Source organism: Notolepis coatsorum (genome assembly GCF_963971535.1).
Source record: "Notolepis coatsorum genome assembly, chromosome: 18".
NCBI lineage: Eukaryota > Metazoa > Chordata > Actinopteri > Aulopiformes > Paralepididae > Notolepis > Notolepis coatsorum.
Window position 1 is genome coordinate 38,546,392 of NC_140182.1, and position 25,599 is coordinate 38,571,990.

General features: G+C 42.2%; 1 protein-coding gene across 1 annotated transcript in view; it reads right to left on the reverse strand.

Annotated features, from left to right (window-relative positions):
* The window catches only part of cmip (c-Maf inducing protein), a 99,451-nt gene that overhangs the window by 4,729 nt on the left and 69,123 nt on the right, over positions 1 to 25,599 (reverse strand). Inside the window, exons 11-16 of the mRNA XM_084334585.1 lie at positions 22,410 to 22,475; positions 12,455 to 12,481; positions 12,074 to 12,122; positions 11,541 to 11,648; positions 10,787 to 10,903; positions 1,114 to 1,254 (exon numbers count right to left, since the gene is read on the reverse strand). Of these exons, the coding sequence (XP_084190711.1) occupies positions 1,114 to 1,254; positions 10,787 to 10,903; positions 11,541 to 11,648; positions 12,074 to 12,122; positions 12,455 to 12,481; positions 22,410 to 22,475 (508 nt within the window). The remainder of the gene's footprint in view (positions 1 to 1,113; positions 1,255 to 10,786; positions 10,904 to 11,540; positions 11,649 to 12,073; positions 12,123 to 12,454; positions 12,482 to 22,409; positions 22,476 to 25,599) is intronic.

Consider the following 25,599-nt stretch of genomic DNA (forward strand, 5'->3'; position numbering starts at 1 on the left):
ACGAAGCGTGAGTCCTAATTCATTCAGCGTTGCGGCGCAAGACGCCTTGCCAATAAGCTGCAGGCTGACATGACGCCATACTGAATGGAATTAAGACATCAACACGGTGCTTCAACGTGGGCGTGTGAATGGGAGACTACGGTTGTTTACAGAGCATGTTGATTGTTTCTGAGTGTTTCGTGCCACACTTGATCTTACAATTGTGTGTGTTGGGGATATACCCGCGCAGCTCTGCTTCTCTGAACCCTCGCCCCCTCTGCCTTCATCGTGATCAGAGCTTGATTAATTGAAAATGGAGGACCCTGATGTAAACGAGACGAAAGTCTTTTTCTGGTCTTCATCCTCTTAGCAGTTGTTTGTATTGAGCTGTACTGTATTGTACCCATTCTGCAATCTGTTAATCACATTTTCAATCACGCTTTCTCAGCACAATCCATGCTGTTCCTCAAACTAGCTCTGGATAGTTAGCCACAAAGCCAGTGCAACAACGTCAACGAGTCACATTGCCCCATTTACTTTGCATTGGTGTGGACTGCGCTGTGAGGGGACTTCAACGTCATCACTGGTAAGGTGTTAAACAATCTGAACTATCCCTTTAAGGGTGGGATCATTTGTATAGAGAGTATGTGTGTTCTTTGTGTTTTACACAGGAATGGTTGTATTTATATAATAGTACATGCTGTATGTTAGTAATGCCAGGATCAGACTACACTATATTTTTGTCTTTCACAATGGTCACCGTGTCAGATTAGGTTATGGTCAAATCCCGCTGCATCTTGGCCCAGGAGACGGGCGCACTACTGGCGTCCAGGTGTACTGTGATGGGCTCGCTGTGATGCCTCTAGCTCATGGACTGAACTCCAACAGTCCTTAAAGCTCGAGATTTTCCCCTCTGTTGCAGAGTTTAAAACCTTGATCTCCAACCTCTGTCAAATAAAGTTGTATGTGTTTTAATTGATTCGTTATCTTTGCTCTTTGCCTCGTCTTGTCGTCTTATCATTATGATTGTATATACCTTTTCCTTAGCTTATTTCTATATGTACACTGGACTGTAAACGAGGGAAACCTCCGTTGCCCGAGTTTAAATGAATGAAATGGACCGTGTGGACTCACCAGCTCTTTGAGCTCTCTCTGCCGGTCACACAGCTGCTCGTACATGCGCAGCCCCACCTGGGTGCTCTCCAGGGTGGAGATGATCTGCAGCTGGGTGTCTTTATTCTCAATGATGTTGTACTCCAGCATCAGACACAGGATCTGGTAGAGCCAGGAGAGGGAAATCCTTTCAGTTGAACCATCAGGCAAGCGCTACCGGAGTCTCATGGCCAGACTCAAAAGGAGCTTCTATCCCCAGGCCATCATCAGGATGCTCAATGACTCTATGCAACACTAACCTATCCATCTACATTCAAATCAAATCAAATTTATTTGTAAGGCCCGACAACACACGTTAATGTCCCCATGGGCCGGACACGTTTTCTTTAAACAAGTCAAGATGAAACATCACAATAAATCAAGAACAAAACAAAAAACACCATGAAATCAATTTTTTTTTTATAAATAAATGCAACACTCCCACACGAAGGTAAGGAAAAACTCACTAAAAACCTAGCAATAGGAAAAAAGCACACATACACATGCACACACTCACTTTAAACACTCACCTTTAACATTCACTTTAGACACTTTAAAAACACACTATAGGTGTATCTATTTATTACAAAAAGATTTGCACTACAACCATACCTCATTTCTGCATTTTAAAGAAGTTTGCATTTTGTACTTTAGTTTGTATATTGTGTATAGTGTTTGGACTTTATTCTTTTAACTTTTTTACTGTATGAAAGGTCACTTTAAGAATAGTATAGTATAACTTGAGATTGTATAGCAGTGTACATAAAGACCCAGTGCCTCATCTGTAGCCAACAGTGTATTGCACTACCACAGGACCATGAGTGGTCACAGGACCATGAGAGGTATATGTAACTCATGTACATATACCGATATGCCCTACTTTGTTTACCCGTTTTATTGCACAATGTCGTTCTATTGGATTCTTATTATATATTACTATTGTTATTACTATATTACTATTGTATTATGCACAATCGTTGCGGGCAAGACCCCCCGCATTTCATTGTATACTTGTATGCCGTGACAAATAAAACTCTTGACTTGACTTGAAGGACATTCTCAGGGGGCTCATACATATTGTACACTATATGTGACAATTAAAACAAAACTTGACACTTGAAGTCATGCTGGCCAGCAGTATAACTAGTAAGAGTAGGTAAGGGATATGTACAGATATAGATATAATATCTACAGGTATATAAAAAGGATTATTCAGTGGATGTGTGAAGACTATTCAGTGGATTTGTAGCGCGCCTCCCGTCCTGCAGGTGTCTCTCTAGTTTGCCGTGTGGTGCTAAACGACCACAGAAACTCATTCACCAAATGACATGTTTTGACATCATGGGAAGGTGCTGGCCTCTTGAAACCAGCAGCATCAAGTCTAACTGAATCTAAATCCAATTGAATCAGGGACCTTGTGAGTCTAAATCGAATTGAATAGGGTAATCAGTGCCGATACCCAAACCCTTTACATTTTGCAGTAGCTTGTTGGTAGTTCAACTAAATTCAAATGTGTTGTGTGATTTTAGTAAAGGTGCTATAGATAACATTCAGCCACTAGATTAAAGACTAAAGCACCAGCATGCCATTTATCCAATCAGGTGCATTCCACGTGGGGAAATGGGAAATAGGGAGGCGATACATGTAAACAACATTCATTTTGGATCCGCAATTTTTTTTTCTTCCAATGATAAATTAATTTATCAATATTCTTTTTGTGGGAAAAGCAATACTTTTATTTCACACCTTTCTAAAAGCTCTGTGGATGTATTATTAAAATATAAAATAATAATAATTACATACATTTTGTATCTACAGCACCTTTAACCCTAGTTAACCCTAGCCCGATACCGTGTTGACTTGAGATTTATTTCACGTCATAAATAGATCAATAGTCCGTATTAATTAATGTTGCGTTTCTTTTTCAAATGTAGCCAAGAGTAAAGACCCTAACCCTCTCAAAACAGCAGTTAAAGTGTATATTTTCAGCACTACATTTGTTTACCAATGATTTAAGTCTTATTAGTGAAATATGAGCTTATAAAAAATCTCTGCGAATTGCATCGGAAACCGGATGATTGACACAAGGAAATGTATTCCTCCGTCATGAAATCATTGTAGTCCTAAGAAAGAGGAGACCCAGGGCTTTAAAGAGACAACATTTCATAAAACTACAATACCCAGCTCACACCAGTCACTGTCAAAGCTGCAGCCGGCTGACGTGTACAAAAGATATTTACGTTATTTTCATTATATCTCACGGGGCGAACAAACCTGAACATTATTGCCATAAAATACAACGTATATTGTTTCTTTACCTTTCCGTGAGTGTCTAGGAAAAAATGCTATGGACATTATACAAAAGTACTGTATCTACAAAAAAACCTGTAAATCATCTGCCCTTTATGAATTTGCTTAAGTTTTTTGTACACTTGATCTCAAGAAGGTGCTGAATGATTTTTTTCGTGTCTGGTTAATGTTAGCATGGTGTTATTCACCGTCAAAGATGGAACATAACATTATTTATTAAAAAGTATATTCTTGGGGCGGTCAGGTGGCGTAGCGGAGATTGTGCTCGTCAGAGTCGTCACCAATGCAAGAGGCTGCGGTCTCGACTCCCGGAGAGTCAGCATTGCCTTGGCTCGGGCTGATCGCTAATACTAACTCGTTTGGCTGAGTTAGGGGGAGGGGAGCCGTGGGTGGGTCCTGGGCGTTGTGGACAGCGACCCCTACAGTTCGGTCGGGGCGCCTGCTCAGCGAAGGTAGGATCTGGTGAGAGGTAGTGCGGCCTCCCACACGTTACACTCTCCCAGTAAGAATCTGCGCGGCCAGGACGCGTGTACCACTTCCGCAACGGATTTGATTTCCGGGGTTGCCCTGATTGCAACGCCAGGGCTGCTGTGTTTCACTGCCGCTTTCGCACTTCAACGCCGCAGCAAGTGCAGAGCTGTTTAATCACTTTTCCCACTGCGTTACCAGTGGCGCGACGCTGGAGTTCACTTCGCCTTGCTGAATTAAAGAATGAATAAGTTAAACGTGTCAATTCAGCAGTCAAAGTGTACTGTATAAATCTAACTTCATTAGACGGCCGACGTACGGCTCTCTTGTCCATTAATCGATATATAATGGATATTTTATTTATCTGCCACCGTGGTGTAATGGTTAGTCCTGATACCTCTCACACGGATGACCCGCGTTCGAATCCCCACTTTTTCTAATTCTTTATTTTTTTTGCCATGTAAATGCTTCAATCTGGTGCACTTTGAGAGCTATATAAAGAATGCCGCCTGAGGGCTGCCGCGGGGCCGCGGCGTGTCACGCAGCCGTCGCGGCCAATCAGGGCAACCCCGGAAATCAAATTTGTTGCGGAAGTGGTACACGCGGCCAGGCTGGCTGCCGGCTGGCTGCACATGCGTCAGAGGAAAGCATGTGACAGTCTCCGGCCTCTCGGACCAACAGTAGGGGAAAGTGCGCAACAACCAGGAAGGGGGTTGGGAATTGGCATAACAGTGGGATGGGAGAAAAATCTGAAAAAGAAGGAGGGGGGAAAAAGATAATAAAAAAATAAAAAAAAATAAAATAAAAAAAGTATATTCTCCTTTGGTTCATTATAATTTACTCAAGCATAGTAACAGACACAATATTTCTGACACTGGGAATACATTCCCTGAGGTCCATATATGTCCTTAGATACCAAGAACGTGCAAATGGACCTTGTAGAAGTGGAACAATCTTCCATGTACTTGGGTATGTACTTTTAGGCGAATCTTCTGAAAATATGGCTAGGGCAGCGGGCTTAAGAGGTGAATTACTTTTCTTTTAATTTTGAGGTGTAGTTGATGACGAACTACACATAGGAGGAGAGTCATTGGAATAATCAGTGCAAAATAAATTGCCTTTGAGAAAAATGCTACAAAATAGAAAATAAGTAGTTTGTACACTAGTGCTCTAAACAAACTAGTGCTCTAAACAAACTAGTACTCTAGTCTAAACAAACTAGTGATAAACAAACTAGTGATATTAACAAACTAGTGATCTAAACAAACTAGTGCTCTAAACAAACTAGTGATCTAAACAAACTAGTGATATAAACAAACTAGTGATCTAAACAAACTAGTGCTCTAAACAAACTAGTGCTCTAAACAAACTAGTGATATTAACAAACTAGTGATTAACAAACTAGTGATATAAACAAACTAGTGCTCTAAACAAACTAGTGATATAAACAAACTAGTGATCTAAAACAAACTAGTGCTCTAAACAAACTAGTGATATAAACAAACTAGTGCTCTAAACAAACTAGTGATATAAACAAACTAGTGATATTAACTCATTCAACGCCAGTCACGAGTATAGTCAGGTTAACTCGCCAACCGCTCAGCGCCAATCACGAGTATAGTCGGGTTTTAATCGTTATTTCTTTTATTAGCTATAGCCATTCATTTTCATCCATCCAGCCTGATGTTATCATTGGGAATGGGTCTGAGCTTGCAAAAGGGCAAATACCGCCGCCTACGCCTTCCAGCTGGTATTGCACTCCATTAGAAATGGTGTAGTTTCTTTTCTGATACGATCCGAGCCGTGCAGGCGGGGTTTAAATACTCAGACGAGGCAGGCCTTTACAACGATGGCATGGTACACTAACCCTGCCCGCCCGTTCATGTGTAACGCTCGGTAATGTGGGACGGACCTCCACGAGCAGTATTTGGAATGGCGATCAGATAATTGGATTATTTCTTTTGCATTACATCAGAGACAAGGTAAGAACACTATATAAAATCTTGCGTTGATCTGATATTTCTTTCTACCGCGATCGACGCCGTCTGTGTGTGTGTGGCTGTTGGGTGGGAGGAGGTGGCGGGGAAGCGCCGCGCTACGAGGGCCATTTCATTCTTGCATGAGGAAGGATAATAATGATAATCTAGCGTTGATTTCAGGAAGATTCGATAATCAGGCGAAAAATGACAACGTGTTTAGTGTATTCCACTAAAGGGCTATTATCGCGTATTTTCCTGGAATTACTCAGAAGCACCCAAACTATATTCATATTCAAAACGGTATAAAACGGAAATGTACAGATGAAAAAACAATCTGTTTCGTGGATGTTGACTGGAAGCAACTCACTGACAATCGACTGGTGTATTAGACCCATAGCTATAATATAAGATATATTTTAAGCACTCGCAAGTGAACAAAGCGCCCCATTGACTTACAGCACTGGCGTAATAGCGCCCTCTGGCGCCCCGACCCGTGGTGCAGAATGAGTTAACAAACTAGTGCTCTAAACAAACTAGTGATCTAAACAAACTAGTGCTCTAAACAAACTAGTTCTCTAAACAAACTAGTGATATTAACAAACTCGTGCTCTAAACAAACTACTGATATTAACAAACTAGTGCTCTAAACAAACTAGTGATATTAACAAACTAGTGCTCTAAACAAACTAGTGATATTAACAAACTAGTGCTCTAAACAAACTAGTGATATAAACAAACTAGTGATATTAACAAACTAGTGCTCTAAACAAACTAGTGATATAAACAAACTAGTGATATAAACAAACTAGTGCTCTAAACAAACTAGTGATCTAAACAAACTAGTGCTCTAAACAAACTAGTGATATTAACAAACGAGTGCTCTAAACAAACTACTGATATTAACAAACTAGTGCTCTAAACAAACTAGTGATATTAACAAACTAGTGCTCTAAACAAACTACTGATATTAACAAACTAGTGCTCTAAACAAACTAGTGATATTAACAAACTAGTGCTCTAAACAAACTAGTGATATAAACAAACTAGTGATATAAACAAACTAGTGATCTAAACAAACTAGTGATCTAAACAAACTAGTGATATTAACAAACTAGTGCTTTAACACATCCGGGGCTATCTACGTATATATATGTGATTGGGAGCCAGCGCTTGACGGCCAATCACGTATATATACGTGTTTAACTCGTTATTTCTTTTATTCGCTATTGCCATTCATAATTAATCGAGGCACCTTGTGCATACTGTTCCGAGTGTGTCTGCGATTGCAGACGGTCAATACCGCCCCCTAACGCATTGTGGCAGCAATGCACTACATTAGAAACGCTAATGTAGAGCGCCCCGCTACAAGCTCCATTTCATGTATGCACGAGGAGACATAATAACGATAATCTAGCATTGATTTAAGGATGATTAGATAATCAGACGAAAAATGACAACGTGATAACTGGATTCCACTAAAACGCTATTATCGCGTCTTTTCCTGGGATTACTAGGAATCACCAAAACTATACTCATATTCAAAACGGTATAAAACGGAAATGTACGGAAGAAAAAACAATCTGTTTCGTGGATGTTGACTGGAAGCAACTTACTGACAATCAACAGGTGTATTAGACCCATAGCTATAATATAAGATATATTTTAAGCACTCGCAAGTGAACAAAGCGCCCCATTGACTTACAGCGCTGGTGTTCTATACAGAAGGTAAACAGCGACCCCTGGCCGTGAATGTGTTAAACAGACTAGTGATCTAAACAACTAGTGCTCTAAACAGACTAGTGCTCTAAACAAACTAGTGAGTTAGCTAGCACAATGACTGCAAGTGGATACGGACCATTAGCCTACCGTCAAAAGTAACAAAATACACTTTCCAACAGCATGGTTTTCTTACTTACTCTCACTTTCCAATTCCAACACATGGAAACATACGTACATTCACGCACACATGCACAAGCACACATACCCCACACACAGGTGCAGATGGACACAAAAACACATGTATCCCTGGATGACCACATTAATTATGCACATACACACAAAATTGCGTTGACTACACACACTGAAATTCTATCAACCACATCGTACAGTGAACTCGCACACATTTAGGTCACTGCTGCTTCCCGTCTCCCTTAGAAATGAGGTCAGGTCTGAACCATCCCTTCCACACACACCACCACCAGGTCATTCAAATTACAATATTATGCAACTCAGCAGAGTCAGCTGTTGTTTGTGACATTGATGCAGTTTAGCCTCTTGATGCTCCCATAGGTAAAACTACACAGGCACACACACTCTCTCTCACACACACACTCTCTCTCACACACACACACACACACACCTAGACATTTCACACCAGTGACATTACCCGGGAATAACCTGTGTCAGCCGTCGGTATAAACGGATCATGCTGTGTTGATCGACCCAGGACATAGTATACCTACTTATACACCTGCATAGAACACATAACTCTGTATGATTACATGTACAATAATGCTGTATATATCGTATATATATATTTATTCTTACCTTATATATATATATATATCTATCCACATCTGTCTGTACATACCTGCATATAATCCTTTTTACATACTTGTAGATACTATATCTATATCTGTACATATCCCTTACCTACTCTTACTAGTTACGCTGCTGGCCAGTATGACTTACTACCAATAGTGTATTTATACCTGTATCACTGTACATATTACAACTCTGTACATACATTTGATTGGCACTACACTCAGTAGTTCTAGAGTATATATTTTATATCCCGTTTAATCACCTTTACATTGTATATTACTATTGCACTTGGTTGGATGCCAAACTTCTTTTCGTTGTACTATGTGCTGTATGATTGTAATCGAATGTAATGTAATCTAATCTAATTGTCAAATTTCCCTCGGGATGATTAAAGTATTCTATTCTATTCTATTCTATTCTATTCTATAAAACAGCCCGTATGGATAGAGCAGGGGTCAAGACATGGATGGACTCAGGATCAGTATAAATGACATGAGACCATTAACTCTTTCTGCGCCAAAAACGCGTTTTCTCGTTTTTAGATCCTTTGATATTTTTTTTTATTTCCCCATTTTAAACACTCACGTGGACCTGCCTGTGTCTCCCTGGCACCGCTGCCTACGTTAAAATTGCAATGACGATCGAATCCCGCCAGGTGGCAGTATTGCCTACCTTTTAAACTGGGGTCTCTCTCTCTGTGCATCTGGCTGCAGGAACCCCTCCCCCTCTTAGTGAATCAGAACACAACAATCTGTCGGAGAGGGGCGGCTAAGTGGCGCAGTGGGCAAGGTGCTCGCCACTAACGCAGGAGATGCTGGATTCGAGCCCAGCTCTCGGCGTTGCTACCAGCTTGGCTGGTCGTTCATACTAACACAATTGGCAGTGTTAGGGGTGGGAAAGCTGGTGGGTGGGGATTGGACGTTGTGGACAGTGACTCCTACAGGTCGGTTGGTGCGCCTGTACAGCAGAATCAGGAAGTAATGGGGGCAGCGTGAGCCTCCCACGCGTTACTCCTCGCCACTGAGAGATTGCGCTGTACAGGTGAAAAGATGCGACGGCTGCCTCCTCGTGTACCGGAGGGGACACGTGATGCAAGGCTTCGTCCTCACTGCAGCCAACCAGTGGGAGGCATAGTCTAGCAACGTTCGAGACAGGGGAGGGGAGAATTGAAGGGAGAATTGGCGAGGCGAAATTGGGATGGGAGAAAAATGAGAAAAAGTGGATACGTTTTTTTTTTTTTTTTTTTTAATCTGTCGGAGATTTGATCACCTTAAACCTATTCAAATCAAATCAAATTTATTTATAAGGCCCGACAACACACGTTAATGTCCCCATGGGCCGTACATGTCTTCTTTAAACAAGTCAAGAAGAAAACACAACAATAAGTCAAGAACAGAACAAGAACACCATAAGGTCCAACAAATTTAAAATAAATGCAAATAAATGAAAGAATGCAAGCACTCCCAGACATACCACACGCGAAGGTAAGGAAAAACTCACTAAAACCTAACAAAACCTATTGTTTCCCGTATGATAGCCATGCCCAATGGACACAAGTAATTGCGATCGCGATGGAACAACTGGGATTATTCATTTTGGAGTACCTTCTGACTAAGGTAAGGTCTATTTTAGGTCTATTTGACCGAACCTAAAACATGCTTTTGTATTGATCAGTGTCGTATTTTACCGAACCTAAAACATGCTTTTGGTAATGATCGCAGCTTCGAGGTAAAACGACCCCCCCCCTTGATGATTTTGTGAAGAAACATATATGGTATATACCTTTGATTTGGAAATAATATAGGTTTCAGGCGAGCAACCCGAACAACTTGGGCATATGCATATAACACGTCATATCTCGTGATCTAGAAAAAAATACTGGATTAGGGGCGATGTTTAGCGTGGAATAGCGCACAAACTAAAGTATGTAGAAATGAACTGGTTTGTCAGTGTTGGACTATAAACAATGCCTGTCAAATGAGCCATAGTATTGTCTCCATAGCTATAATATAGAATATACGATGGGTCCGCAAACATCGTGAGCAGTACAGATGGAAAAACAGCGTGGCAGTCAAAGAGTTAAGCTGCAGACCCAGGATCAGTATAAATTACATGAGACCATTAAGCTGCAGACTCAGGATCAGTACAAATTAAATGGGACCATTAACCTGCAGACTCAGGATCAGTATAAATTAAATGGGACCTAGCCTTGTTGGCTTGGTGTATACAAAAAAAAAAAAAAAAAAAAAAAAAAACGTTTTGAACCTGTATAAAAAACCTGTGTTTGGCCATATTCACACAGCAGCCATTTTGCTCTTATGGTCATGCTCAGGTTGGGTTCCTTGTGGTCTTACCTCCACCATGGTCTGGTTCCCACGCAGGGCCAGCAGCATACAGGGACCCAGCTTGTTCTCCGCCAGAGACAGAAGAAACTTCTTAGTCTTATAGCAGGAACCCATCAGGATATGAACCTGGAGATGAGCAAGAGGAGAGGAAACAAGAGAAGGGGAGAGGAGAGGAAATGAGAGGACAGATGATAGAGGAGCAGAAAGGAGAGGGGGTAGGAAAGGAGGTAGAGGAGAAGAGAAGAGAAGAGGAGGAACAGACAGAGATAAGCTAGTGTTTCTCTTCTCTTCCTAAACTGTCACATGTGTTTCTTTTGACTAATAATGTGTCTCACAGCAGCCAATTAATCACTTCCGTCTCTGGTGAATAAATTACATTCCTTCAAACCTGATATATTGGCTAATAGTGTCTTGGTAACTTAATCACTTTCTGAGAAGTTACAATGAGACTGTGTGTGTGTGTGTGTGTGTGTGCGTGCGTGCGTGCGTGCGTGCGGGCATGTGTATGCGTTTGTACCTGTATCACTGTACTGACTGACCAGTTTGAGATACAGACATAAGATGTGATTCCTTTTTCTGTGGCAAAGTGAGGAAATTTTTTTGGAAGTTGGAATTTGTGTTAATAATAACATGCCACTGTATAAAATGGACATATATGTTTGGAGGGCCAAAAAGGAATCTTATGGAGGGCCACATTTGGCCCATGTTTGTCCAGGGAACACATTTAGTGCGTGTGTGTGCATGTGTGTGTGTGTGTACTCACCATACTGGCAAACAGTTCTCCGTCATCATCACAGGCCACCCCCCCTGGGCTATAGAGCTGAAACCAACCATCTTTCCCAGAACGCACGCTGAGCAGACAGGAGTGGACCTGGACCACACACGCACGCACACACACACAGGAATACAAATAATGTTGAAATAGTTGTAAACAGAAGCATGCATCCATGAGCACACACATACATACAGACATACACACAGGAATAACACAGGAATTGACACCGAATATTACGCACAGAAATGTACACAATGTTGAAATAGTGGCAAGCAGTCAGACACACACAAGCACGCACTTACACATACATAGAAACATAATGACATGCATTAATGACTACAAGTGATGTTGAAATAGAGGACAGACACACTAACACACAAGCAGACACACATATATAAGCACCTGCATACACACACGCACACACACACACACATACACACACACACACAGGAATACAAACATGCACGTTCATGTGCACACACACGTGTCACACACGCACACACACACACACAGACACGCACCTCCTGCCTGGGGTCCTCAGCGAACCTCTGAATAACATACTTCAATTCCCTGTTTAGTCAGAGAAACACAGAGACAGAAACATTAGCTTGTTGTACAATCGCATTCCTCCACAACACATAAACCTTCTCTGTTATATAATGAGAAACAGAGACAGAAACATTAGCTTGTTGTACAATCGCATTCCTCCACAACACATAAACCTTCTCTGTTATATAATGAGAAACACAGACAGAAACATTAGCTTGTTGTACAATCTCATTCCTACACAACACATAAACTTTCTCCGTTATATAATGAGAAACAGATAGCCAGTGCTCTAAAACCATAAAACACTGCATGTGCTGATTTCATAGAAAAATACAATGTTGGGAGTTACTTACTTGGTGAATTTGGCATGTGCTAGGGCCCTGGAGAAATGAGAGAGAGAGAGATTCACATTGGGATCAGGAGGACAACCCAAACCCTAAGTAACCGTAGGGCATACAGTACTGTACTGCCATCTCAAGGGAGCGCTCAGTGGCTAGTTCTACTCCCTGGCTAGTTCTACTCCCTGGCTAGTTCTACTCCCTGGCTACTGCTAGTTCTACTCCCTGGCTACTGCTAGTTCTACTCCCTGGCTAGTTCTACTCCCTGGCTACTGCTAGTTCTACTCCCTGGCTAGTTCTACTCCCTGGCTACTGCTAGTTCTACTCCCTGGCTACTGCTAGTTCTACTCCCTGGCTACTGCTAGTTCTACTCCCTGGCTACTGCTAGTTCTACTCCCTGGCTACTGCTAGTTCTACTCCCTGGCTACTGCTAGTTCTACTCCCTGGCTAGTTCTACTCCCTGGCTACTGCTAGTTCTACTCCCTGGCTACTGCTAGTTCTACTCCCTGGCTACTGCTAGTTCTACTCCCTGGCTACTGCTAGTTCTACTCCCTGGCTACTGCTAGTTCTACTCCCTGGCTACTGCTAGTTCTACTCCCTGGCTACTGCTAGTTATATTCCCTGGCTAGTTCTAGTTCTACTCCCTGGCTAGTTCTAGTTCTACTCCCTGGCTACTGCTAGTTCTACTCCCTGGCTACTGCTAGTTCTACTCCCTGGCTAGTTCTACTCCCTGGCTAGTTTTACTCCCTGGCTACTGCTAGTTCTACTCCCTGGCTAGTTCTAGTTCTACTCCCTGGCTAGTTCTACTCCCTGGCTACTGCTAGTTCTACTCCCTGGCTAATTCTAGTCCCTGGCTAGTTCTACTCCCTGGCTAGTTCTACCTCCTGGCTAGTTCTACTCCTGGCTAGTTCTACTCCCTGGCTACTGCTAGTTCTACTCCCTGGCTAGTTATACTCCCTAGCTAGTTCTACTCCCTAGCTAGTTCTACTCCCTGGTTAGTTCTACTCCCTGGTTAGTTCTAGTTCTACTCCCTGGCTAGTTTTACTCCCTGGCTACTGCTAGTTCTACTCCCTGGCTAGTTCTACTCCCTGGCTACCGCTAGTTCTACTCCCTGGCTAATTCTAGTCCCTGGCTAGTTCTACTCCCTGGCTAGTTCTACCTCCTGGCTAGTTCTACTCCTGGCTAGTTCTACTCCCTGGCTACTGCTAGTTCTACTCCCTGGCTAGTTATACTCCCTAGCTAGTTCTACTCCCTGGTTAGTTCTACTCCCTGGTTAGTTCTACTCCCTGGCTAGTTCTACTCCCTGGCTACTGCTAGTTCTACTCCCTGGCTAGTTATACTCCCTGGCTAGTTCTGCTCCCTGGCCCTGTGTCTTAACAAACGCTGTATGTAAAGCACTGATTGTACAGACTATTACTGCAGTTTTAAGTACCTCAGAGTCCACATATCCGAGGACTTGACATGGACCACACACATTGACAGTGTAGTGAAGAAGACACGACAACGCCTCTACTTCCTTAGGCGCCTAAGGAAGTTCAAAGTGAGTCAGAAGATCCTCAAGAACCTCTACTCAGGCACAATAGAGAGCATCCTGACTGGTAACATCACCTCCTGGTTTGGGAATAGCACCGCACACAACCACAGCAGACTACAGAGAGTGGCCCGTTCAGCCGAACGCACAGTTGGAGGTGGGCTTCCCACTCTCCAGGACATTTATAACAAGCCTTGCAGGGCCAAGGCTAAGAGAATAATAAAAGACTCTAGTCACCCAAACAACTGCCTCTTTGAACTGCTGTGGTCAGGCAAGCGCTACCGGAGTCTCATGGCCAATACAGAGAGACTCAGAAGGAGCTTCTGTCCCCTGGCCATCAGGATGCTCAATGACGATGACACTATGTAACAACCCATCATCTGTAATGTTTCTTTCTATCAATGAAGAAACTGGGGTTCTTTCAATATAATTTTATTTAGGTACTGGTAGCAAGTAGCATACAGGTCAGCATCAAACAGGTGTCTCATTACTTACTAGTTTCACTGATAAGTGTTTGGGGTGTGGCCCATGTAGCCTGGTAGATGGTGCCATCTAGTGGTTAATATAAATCACATCACGTATCACCACATCATCTACACTCACTGCATACGCATCCCCATGTACTAATTTTAAACAAACACTCACCTTCCACTCACTTTAGACACTTTAACACACTTTATATTTATCCATTATTAAAGAGATTTGCACTACATTCATACCTCATTTGCACTCTACCCTAAGTTTTGTACCTCATCTCATTTCTGCATTGTACCTCACTGTTACTCATTTTACTCTGTATTGCATATGTATATTGACTGAACATTCCTTTACTTACTTTTTACTTACTTCTTAATTACCTGTTTTTACTTACTTTCTTTTTACTGTATGTAGCACACTCTCAGGGGCTCATACAGAAACAAGCATTCCATCATAAAGTATTCTGTATTTTGTTGTGACAAATAATAAACAAACTTGAACTTGATATTAGGGGGTATATATACACATATACATCAAAGCATGTGTTGCGGACATACATTTTTAGGCTGGGTGTAAAATAGCTGAAAAACACAATAGAACTATAAATAAATAAGGCCACAGCCACTACCACAAACACCACAATAGATGATACACTAGTATCCACCACGAACACCACAATAGATGATACACTAGTATCCACCATGAACAACAATAGATGATACACTAGTATCCACCATGAACAACACAATAGATGATACACTAGTATCCACCACAAACACCACAATAGATGATACACTAGTATCCACCATGAACAACACAATAGATGATACACTAGTATCCACCATGAACAACACAATAGATGATACACTAGTATCCACCATGAACAACACAATAGATGATACACTAGTATCCATCATGAACAACACAATAGATGATACACTAGTATCCATCATGAACAACACAATAGATGATACACTAGTATCCATCATGAACAACACAATAGATGATACACTAGTATCCACCATGAACAACACAATAGATGATACACTAGTATCCACCATGAACAACACAATAGATGATACACTAGTATCCACCATGAACAACAATAAATGATACACTAGTGTTACAAAGGGTCAGATTAAACCGAATATATATATTTATTGCTTGAGATATATTGTATAATATTTGTATATCGTCTGATATCCCTTGTATATTCTTTGTACATATACACGGAATATCCCTTTACCTGGTACAGGACAGACCATAATATTCGTTCTCCGATTGGAAGCGATCCCCTAGGCGCCACGGCCATACCCCCCAATGTCTAGTTCAAAGTCACCGCTAAGACATGCCTGGACATGACCGGCTCTGCGCAAGAATACGAGACAGAAATAAGGTTGGCACTAGATTGTTCACCGTACGTATAAATACGTTGCAGGTGGATACAGCAGTTAGTTAACCTAGAAACGTGTTACCCCCAAAACGTTAAAGCCTTCATCACGAGTCAACGACCAAGTGAAGTGAGCAACCGTGCATCTAAATAGAGCACTTATAACCGCGTGCGAATAGGACAGTAAAAGTGTCAGAGCTTAGTGGAATAACGTCAAGTTCGACCTAGTTAATGTGAAGTACCGCGCACCGGAGAATCTACACCGGTGAATGCAGAGCCCTTTCCGGCTGGATTATTGCTTTGGTCCTGTGGCTGTTGGAGCGGAGGAGAATCGTCTACACCCACTGCTGTGGGATTTACCCGTGAGGAACATCACTCGAGCCCGTCTCTAGGAGAGGCTGGCTGGCTTTCACCTATGCTGCATGCATACTTGGATTATAGCTGCTGCTTTCGTCTGCCGATCAAGGGAGTAATGTACCGCCTCCCGTAGCTGGAGCTTATTGATTCCCCGTTGATCCAGAGTTTGCATTCGAACATTCCTCCCCCCTGCTGGCCTACAACCGGAGGGACCCTACTAGTATCTCCCGCTGCCCTACTAGTGTACCATAGATATAATTCCTATGATACAGGTGGTATTCATTATCTCCTGCGTAATATTCTAATGGACTTACGCTCTTGACCTATTCATGCACATTCTTCGCCTTACAAGCGCGACTCTAATTCTCAAGTAATGTAAGATAATCTTCGTGCTGCTAATAAATATTCTTCTAAACGATATTTGTTGTGAAGCCGTGTTCTTGTGGGAGTGTTCATCACATATACCTGTGTACTGTATGGCCAGTAGTAATGTACATAAAGCAGTAGTGGTTTAATGATACCATACTTATTAATACAGTCAGGGAATTGTACCCCTCAGTTACAACTAGTATCCATCATGAACAACACAATAGATGATACACTAGTATCCACCATGAACAACACAATAGATGATACACTAGTATCCACCATGAACAACACAATAGATGATACACTAGTATCCACCATGAACAACACAATAGATGATACACTAGTATCCACCATGAACAACACAATAGATGATACACTAGTATCCATCATGAACAACACAATGAATAGATGATACACTAGTATCCACCATGAACAACACAATGAATAGATGATACACTAGTATCCATCATGAACAACACAATAGATAATACACTAGTATCCATCATGAACAACACAATAGATGATACACTAGTATCCACCATGAACAACACAATAGATGATACACTAGTATCCACCATGAACAACACAATAGATGATACACTAGTATCCACCATGAACAACACAATAGATGATACACTAGTATCCACCATGAACAACACAATGAATAGATGATACACTAGTATCCACCATGAACAACACAATGAATAGATGATACACTAGTATCCATCATGATGAAACAGACCAGGACTATACAGCAACATGTTTGGACGTGTTGCGGATCATTACGTCACTGAAAGCTATACAAAATGTAAACATGTTGGAACTTCTAGGAATGGCTGCTTCTTTATGTGTGTGTGCGTGTGTATGCGCACGTTTGTGTCTACGTGCACGTATCTGTGCATGTGTTTCTGTGTTTGTATGCACATGGCCGCGTGTCAGTCTGTGTGTGACCCGTAACATCCTGCATGTACCAGGAGCCACCAGAGAGTGTTGCCGCTCGTCCTGATGACGGCTGAAGGCGGCGCTCTGGGCCTCAGTGGAGCAGGTGAGGAGCAGGTGAATCCCGGTCATGATGCAAACAACAAGTCTGCCGCTAATGAGGCTCCGACCCGTCTAGCCAATTACTAACACGGCTCGGGGACGGGCTGTCCAATCAGGTGGGACCTCGAGGTAGCAGAACGACGTCAGAGTCATGGACCCAAAGGGACAAATGGTTGGAACATAGAACCCCCTCCCCCAGAGACACAGGGGGGAGAAGGAAGGAGGGTGGGAGGAAAGAGGAGAGGAGGGAGAAGAGGGACAGGAGGAGAAGGGCAGAGGAGGGGGAGGGAGAGGAGAAGGAGAGAGAGCGAGGATGACATGACAAAGACAAGACGCAACTAGGGCTGGGCGATATGGCCTAAATATGATATCACGATATTTTCTGACCTTTCGGCGATACACGATACACATCACGATGTTTTTCCTTTTTTCCCCAAACAATTCATTATGAGGCTTACCAAGACAGTATTTGAGTTTGCAAGCGAACATTAAAGACAAAAGACTCATGCATTTAGCATTTTTATATTATATATTAGATTTAGATTATTGGATTCTTAGATTATATATTTAGCATTTTAGCCTTTCGTTTTTTTATATTACAGTATATATTAGATTAGATTTAGATGATTAGATTACATATTGTAACTATTTATTTATTTACATGTATGTATACATTTATTATTTGAACGGCTTAAGACTTGATGTTTGTTTGTTGTGTTGCATACTTGAAATAAACTTCAATCAAATCAAACCCCCCTCTTAAAAACAAAAACCTGTGTTTAACCTAGCCATCTATAAAACATCATGCTAAAACTGTGAAACAAATGTCCTACTCCCCTAAAGAAAGAAATACATAGCAAACATGACTCAGTTATCCAATAGTGCTGCTGCTTTTTATTTTGTTAAAATCTTTTAGTTAATAAGACTAAAAGACTACAATATATATGACTACAAGGGCCAGAAGCCGACTTCATGACGGCTTCCTGTCCTCGCATTCCATTTCCGGTTTTCCGGTTAACATTACATTTTCAACAACAGATTGCTGCTAATTAAACACTTCATGAAAACGGAGTAACGTTAACGTTATGTCGAGTTCATACGTGTAGTGTAGTATGAACTCGACATAACGTTAACATTACTCCGTGTCCACTGTTGCTGCCACTGTTGCGTCGCAGATGGATGGTACACTCTGTTAGCTCCGTAGCTAATCCGCTCATATACTAACTTACCGATAGCAGTACCATTAACGTCGGAGCTTACTCCTGGGTTTCAGGGGGCATCCCTAGCACCGAGCCACCGCCTCTCTGTCTCTGGCTAGGTGTGTGCGCTTGCGTGCGTGTAGATGACGTAATTTGGGCAAGTGTGTGTGTGACTGACTTTTTTTTTCTGCAAGAGGGAGAGGGAGAGGAAAGCATTTAGCACTGCGCTTGTAAGTCTCATCTCAGCCGCGGCGGCCTCTAACGCGAGGGCAAAACATCACGATATCCACGATACGTTTAAAAAGTGTATTGTTAATGAACTGTACCCGATATTTATATAATATCGTCATATCGCCCAGCCCTAGACGCAACCCCTGTGACATTGTCCTCGTGGAGGAGGTTCAGCACACCACCGTCTGTCTCCCCGCGGGACAGAGGAAGACATTTTTAAATGTTTCTATGATGACACTGACTCAGGCTGGACCTAGCATTCTAGAGAGAGGGTGAGAGTGAGAGAGAGAGACGAGGCCAATAAGTGATGGTGTAGAGAAATGGAAAGTGTGCGAAGAGAGAAAAGGAGAAGAGTAGAGAAGAGAGGATGAGAACAAGAGAGGGAAGGAGAGGAGAGTAGAGGAGAAGAGAGGGGGTGGCTGACACATGAGGTGGGTCAAAACCCACCAGAACTGTAGTCCAGAAGACCTGGGATAAAATCCTGTCAGAGCCTTCTCTCCTGAGTGTCCTCTTCTCCCTAACCGTATCAGTCTTCCAACTGTCTCAAGACAGCGGACAGAATATGAACCAATGAGTAGACAGGAATGACTGAGTGACGCAAATTAGTCTCGACTAGAGGGATATGAGACGGAACACGGGAACTCTTGTATTGTGTGTGTCACAGAACAAAATAATGAGAAGGGTGTTGTGAACCCAGAACCATTAACTCTTTGCCTGCCAAACCCGAGAAAAGTCAGGTTTCGTCGCCAACGGTTGAGCGCCAAACTCGATTTTTCTCTGGTTTCGATCCTTTGAACTTTTCCCTTTGATCCCGTTCTAAACACTCGGTCGGAGCTCCCTGGGTCTCCCTGGCACATCTGCCTACGTTGGAATTACAATGACGATCGAATCTCGCCAGGTGGCAGTATCGCCTACCTTTTGAACTGGGATAGTTTAGTGTGGGGAGTGTCTGTCCTGATTCCCTCTGAGGGGGAGGAGTTCTTGCAGAGCAATCGCTCTAAGATTTTCTCGCCTCAAACCTATCGTTTCCTGTATACACGAGTAATCGCGATCGCCGATGGGATCACTGGGATTATTATTTTTTTTTTTTTATCCACTTTTTCTCCCATTTTCTATATTTTCTCCCATCCCAATTTCGTATCATCCAATTCAACCCTCCCCTGTCACGAACGCTGTTTCTTGCCTCCCACAAGCCGGCTGCAATGTGGACTAAGTCATACATAGCACAAGTCCCCTCCGGTACTTGAGGTAACAGCAGTCGCATCTTTTCACCTGCGCAGGTCGATCTCTCAGTGGCGAGGAGTAACGCGTGGGAGGCTCACGCTGCCCCCGACACTTCCTGATTCTACTGCGCAGGCGCACCAACCGACCTGTAGGAGTCGCTGTCCACAACGCCCGATCCCCACCCATCAGTTTCCCACCCCCTAATACGGCCAATGTGTATTAGTATGAACGACCAGCTAAACTGAAAGCAATGTGGAGCGCTGGGCTCGAACAGGCAAGCCCAGCGTCTCCGTCATTCGTGGCGAGCGCCTTGCCCACTACGCCACGTAGCCGCCCAGGATTATTCTTTTTAAGTGCCTTCTGGCTAAATTAAGGTCTATTCTACGTCTATTTTACCGAACCTAAAACATGTTTTTGTACCGATCACAGTGTCGTATTTTACCAGACCTAAAACATGCTTTTGGTTAGGGATGCCCCGATCGATCGGCCACCGATCGTTATCGGCCGATAATCAGTATAAATATGCGATCGGTGATCGGTGATAATGCTTTATTTTCGCCGATCGTCAAAACCGATCTCACTCGCTCGTCTCGCTGAGTTCTGTCTCAGACACCGGGAGCTGTGCGGCGTCTGCTCCTCCCTCCAGCCCCTCCCGCGCGCATGTAAACACGGGTCTAGTAGTCTAGTCTAGTGGGACGGGAGGAAGGCGTCTCCCTTAGCTAACGTTAGCTACCGTTACAAAATGACCCAGTCAACCATTCACTTCCAGTCCAATACATGATGAGGAGGCATTGTCTAACCGAACGGTATCTAGCCGGCCAGCTACCGATAGCTCCTGACATCAACAAACACTCCAGCAAGTATAGTAGAGACGTGTACGATACCTCAGCTAGCTCATGTTAGCTGACGCCAGCTCACTGTTCAAAACGAAATGTCCCACTGAACTAAATAGTTCACAGAGGCGCTGTATCAACGTTATATAGCCGGCCAGCAGTAGCCACAGATAGCTCCTGATATCAATGTTTTATAACACTCATTCGATGCGTATTCGAGCTGAGGGCATGTTGTTGAATATGATCGGGCCTAGCTGCAGCTCCGGAGAATCCTGGCCGTAGCTGCAGGCTACTCGAGTATAGAGTCTAGCTGCAGCTCCGGAGAATCCTGGCCGTAGCTGGAGGCTACTAGAGTACACACAGACAGTGGAGCTTGTTGCGTGGTGGCGATGTCTCGCAGATAATACAAGTACAAGTCTAATTATATAATATATATATTTTATAAAGAAAATATATATATATATATATATATTTATTTATATAAAATAGTTTTAAATTTTTTTTTAATCAAAAACGATCGGTATCGGCCGATATGGCTCACGACGATCGGTGGCAAAAAACGTGATCGGGGCATCCCTACTTTTGGTAACGATCGCAGTTGATCCCTTGATGATTTCGTGAAGACACATATGTATATGGTATATATGTTTGATTTGGAAGTATTTGGGGTTTCAGGCGAGCAACCCGAACGATTTGGGCATATTGCATATAATAATAGTGCACAAACTACAGAATGTAGAAATTAACTGGTTAGTCAGTGATGGACTATGAACAATGCCTGTCAAATGAGCCATACTATTGTCTCCATAGCTATAATACAGAACACACGATGGGTCTGCAAACATTGCTAAAATGGTCAATAACGCTGGCACCATTGAGTAAAGATGGGAAAAGAGCGTGGCGCTCAAAGAGTTAAGGAACTGTTGTGTCCTGGTAAGAGGTAGGATAAATTAACAAACGTTTTACAAGTATATCATATTTATTAAATAAAATATAAGCCCATAAACAAACAAGAGAGAACAGGCAAGGAATAATAAGATAAGACAAACAAGGCAAGACGAGATGAATAAACTAATAAACAATAAATGAAAACCAAGATGAAACTAAACAAGGCAAAGCAACACAAAACCAACAGTGTCACCAGATACAACCCATCTCAGCTGGTAAGCAGACTAACTAAAGATGCTACCAACACAAACGTGAACCAGTGAGTTCAACACCACAAAACGGCCTTGAAGGTCCCTGCAGGTTTCATCCACCTGCCCCCTTGATGAGTGACGGGAGTCACTGTGCTGTGTGTGTGTGTGTTTCTACTCACTCTTTGGGGAAGGGGATGGGCTGCAGTAGGCTGGCAAGAGCTGGTCTCCAGTCATCATAGTCAGACCTGAGAGAGAGAGGGAGAGATATTGAAATGATTATTATTAATAATAATAATAATAATAATAATAATAATAATAATAATAATAATAATAATAATAATAATAATAATAATATATGCCCAGATTTGATGAAATAATCCCTAATTTTAGCTTGATCCCTCAAGAACAAAAGCTATCATTTGTTATTGGAGAGCATGAACAATCCTGGCCTCTAGTAAAGTATGTGTTAGAATGTTACAATCTCAGAGACAAGAACCAGCAATTAATTCATATGGCTGCCTTGATTATATTCTATGGATTCAATTATTAAATGTTTTGATTGTTGTTTGGTTGAATATGTTTATTATATTTCTTTGGCAACATATGCCAATGAAGCAACTTTAAATTTTAAATTAACATATGTGGTTTGATGGATAGTGATTTTATCCAAGGCACATTCTATGTAAGTGATAAGTAGACTCTGCCTAGTAACAGAGAGAGAGAGAGATCCAGTTGTAATGTGAGCATTTCTGAGATGACGCAGTATAAAGGCATTAATTTACCGAGAGCAGAAAAGATCACATTACTCTTTAAAGTCACACACAATCACTTTTTAGGTTGTTCCTTACACACGTGGTTAAACACAGTAGTTCACACACACACACACACACACACACACACACACACACACACACACACACACACACACACACACACACACACACACACACACACACACACACACACACACACACACACACACACACACACACACACACACACACACACACACACACACACACACACACACACACACACACACACACACACACACACACACACACACACACACACACACACACACACACACACACACACACACACACACACACACACACACACACACACACACACACACACACACACACACACACACACCTCACCGTGACCTGGACTCTGCATCCGTAGTCGAGTGGAGTTATTGTGTATTAGTTAGATTAATCTCGTCTTGCCTTGTTTTGTCTTGTTGTATTATTCCTTTATTTCCTATTAGTCGAGGCTAATTTGCATCATTCAAATTCATTCCTGTCCATATTGTGTCCCCTGTCTTGGGACAGTTGGAAGACTGATACGGTTGTTAATAAAACAAGACAAACTCAGGAGAGAAGGCTCTGACAGGATCTTATCCCAGGTCTTCTGGACTACAGTTCTGGTGGGTTTTGACCCACCTCATGTGTCAGCGGAGCCACCCCCCCCCCCCCCCTCTCTTCTCCTCTACTCATTTTGTCTCCTCTCCTTTCCTCTCTTATTCTCATATTCTCTTCACTCTACTCTTCTCCTTTTCTCTCCTCTCCTCTCATCTTCTCTTCTCACACATATTTTCCCTTTCTCTACACCATCACTTCTTGGCCTCTCTCTGCGTCAAGGTCCACTAATAAGTTGGTGAATAACGTCCAGTAACTCCAGGTCCAGTTCTTAAAGTGTGAATCCTTGAGATAATCGCATTCAAAAATACCACATTTGATTTTACACTTTTTCTCACTGGCATTTTTGTTGCAACAGCCATTCAATGTCAATTCAGTATTTGGCATTGTGCCAGCGCTTCTCGTTTGAGAAGCAGCTTTGTTCCCACCACAGTCTAAACACGACTTAGTATTTAACTAGTCTAAACACTACTTAGTATTTAACCAGTCTAAACACTTCTTAGTATCTAGTCTAAACACTACTTAGTATTTAACCAGTGTAGTCACTACTTATTATTGAACCAGTATAAACACTACTTATTATTTAACCAGTGTAGACACACTACTTAGTATTTAACCAGTCTAAACACTACTTAGTGTCTAAACACTACTTAGTATTTAACTAGTATAAACACTACTTATTATTTAACCAGTATAAACACTACTTAGTATTTAACCAGTCTAAAGACTACTTAGTGTTTAAAGGTCCCATGCATTGCTATTCCCTGCACTATTTGGGCAACTTTACACAATTCCTGTGAGTCTATGGAACACATCTGTAAAGTTTCTTTAAAAAAAAATGCATTGTTTTATATTTTAAATCAAGTACTCAAAAGCAAAAATTTTCGACCTCAGGATTTCATGCTGTTTGTGCTGGGTGACAGTCACCCACAGTCTGCGACTGGCAGACAGAGAGAGATAGAGAGATTGATGGGGATACTAATACATTTTGCCACGGGGGGGGGGGCATAATCCCACGGGACAATGCATTGGTAACTTGTTTCAAATGACAATAGGGCTGCAACGATTAGTCATTAAAAAAAAATTATTATAATATTTTTTGCACTACCTATCTTTGTGAAAGTGGCTTCTCAGCTCTGGTCCAGCCAGCTGAAGACTTCTTAGCTTAACATAACAGACCGACAGTAAGTTTGGGGGAACTAATGGGATAACTGGGGATGTTGTTTGGTCCTGACAAGAGTCTCAAAGCAACTCCGAGGTCATGCTCAATGTCCAATCTGTTCCTCTGCTCTGTCTTCAGCTGGACCAGAGCTGAGAAGCCACTTTCACAAAGATAGGTAGTGAAAAAAAAAAAAGTATATATATATATATATATATATATATATATATATATATATATTTCTTTTTTAAATATAATTGTTTTTCGATTAGTCGACTAATCGAAAATATTATCGACAGATTAGTCGACTACCAAAATAGTAATTAGTTGCAGCCCTAAATGACAATATATACCTCTGTGAATATTATTGCATGGATCGGAATACGGGCGTGCGCGTGGGAGCGTGCGCAAAGATATTTTGACAGTGATATGGAGTGCTCCCGACTGCGGGGAGAAGACCCATCCCTGTGGCGCACACACATTTACACACACTCCTGTGCCGCGGTCCCTCTCTCTATCTCTCTCTCTCGCTCGTTCTCTGCTGTCTGTCGCACCCTCCGTTTGAGGAAGTAATTTCACTGCTCCAGGGCTGTACGCTAAGCTTTTTCACTAGGGGCACACTTGCCCCTAAATGAGAAATTTAGGGGCAAAGAATATTTTTTAGGGGCACATTTTTAAATAACTATTTTACCATTATAGTAGGGCTGGGCGATACGGCCTCTAAATGATATCGCGATATTTTGACATTTCCTCTAAAGCACTTAAAAATGCTTGATTTAACCCTTT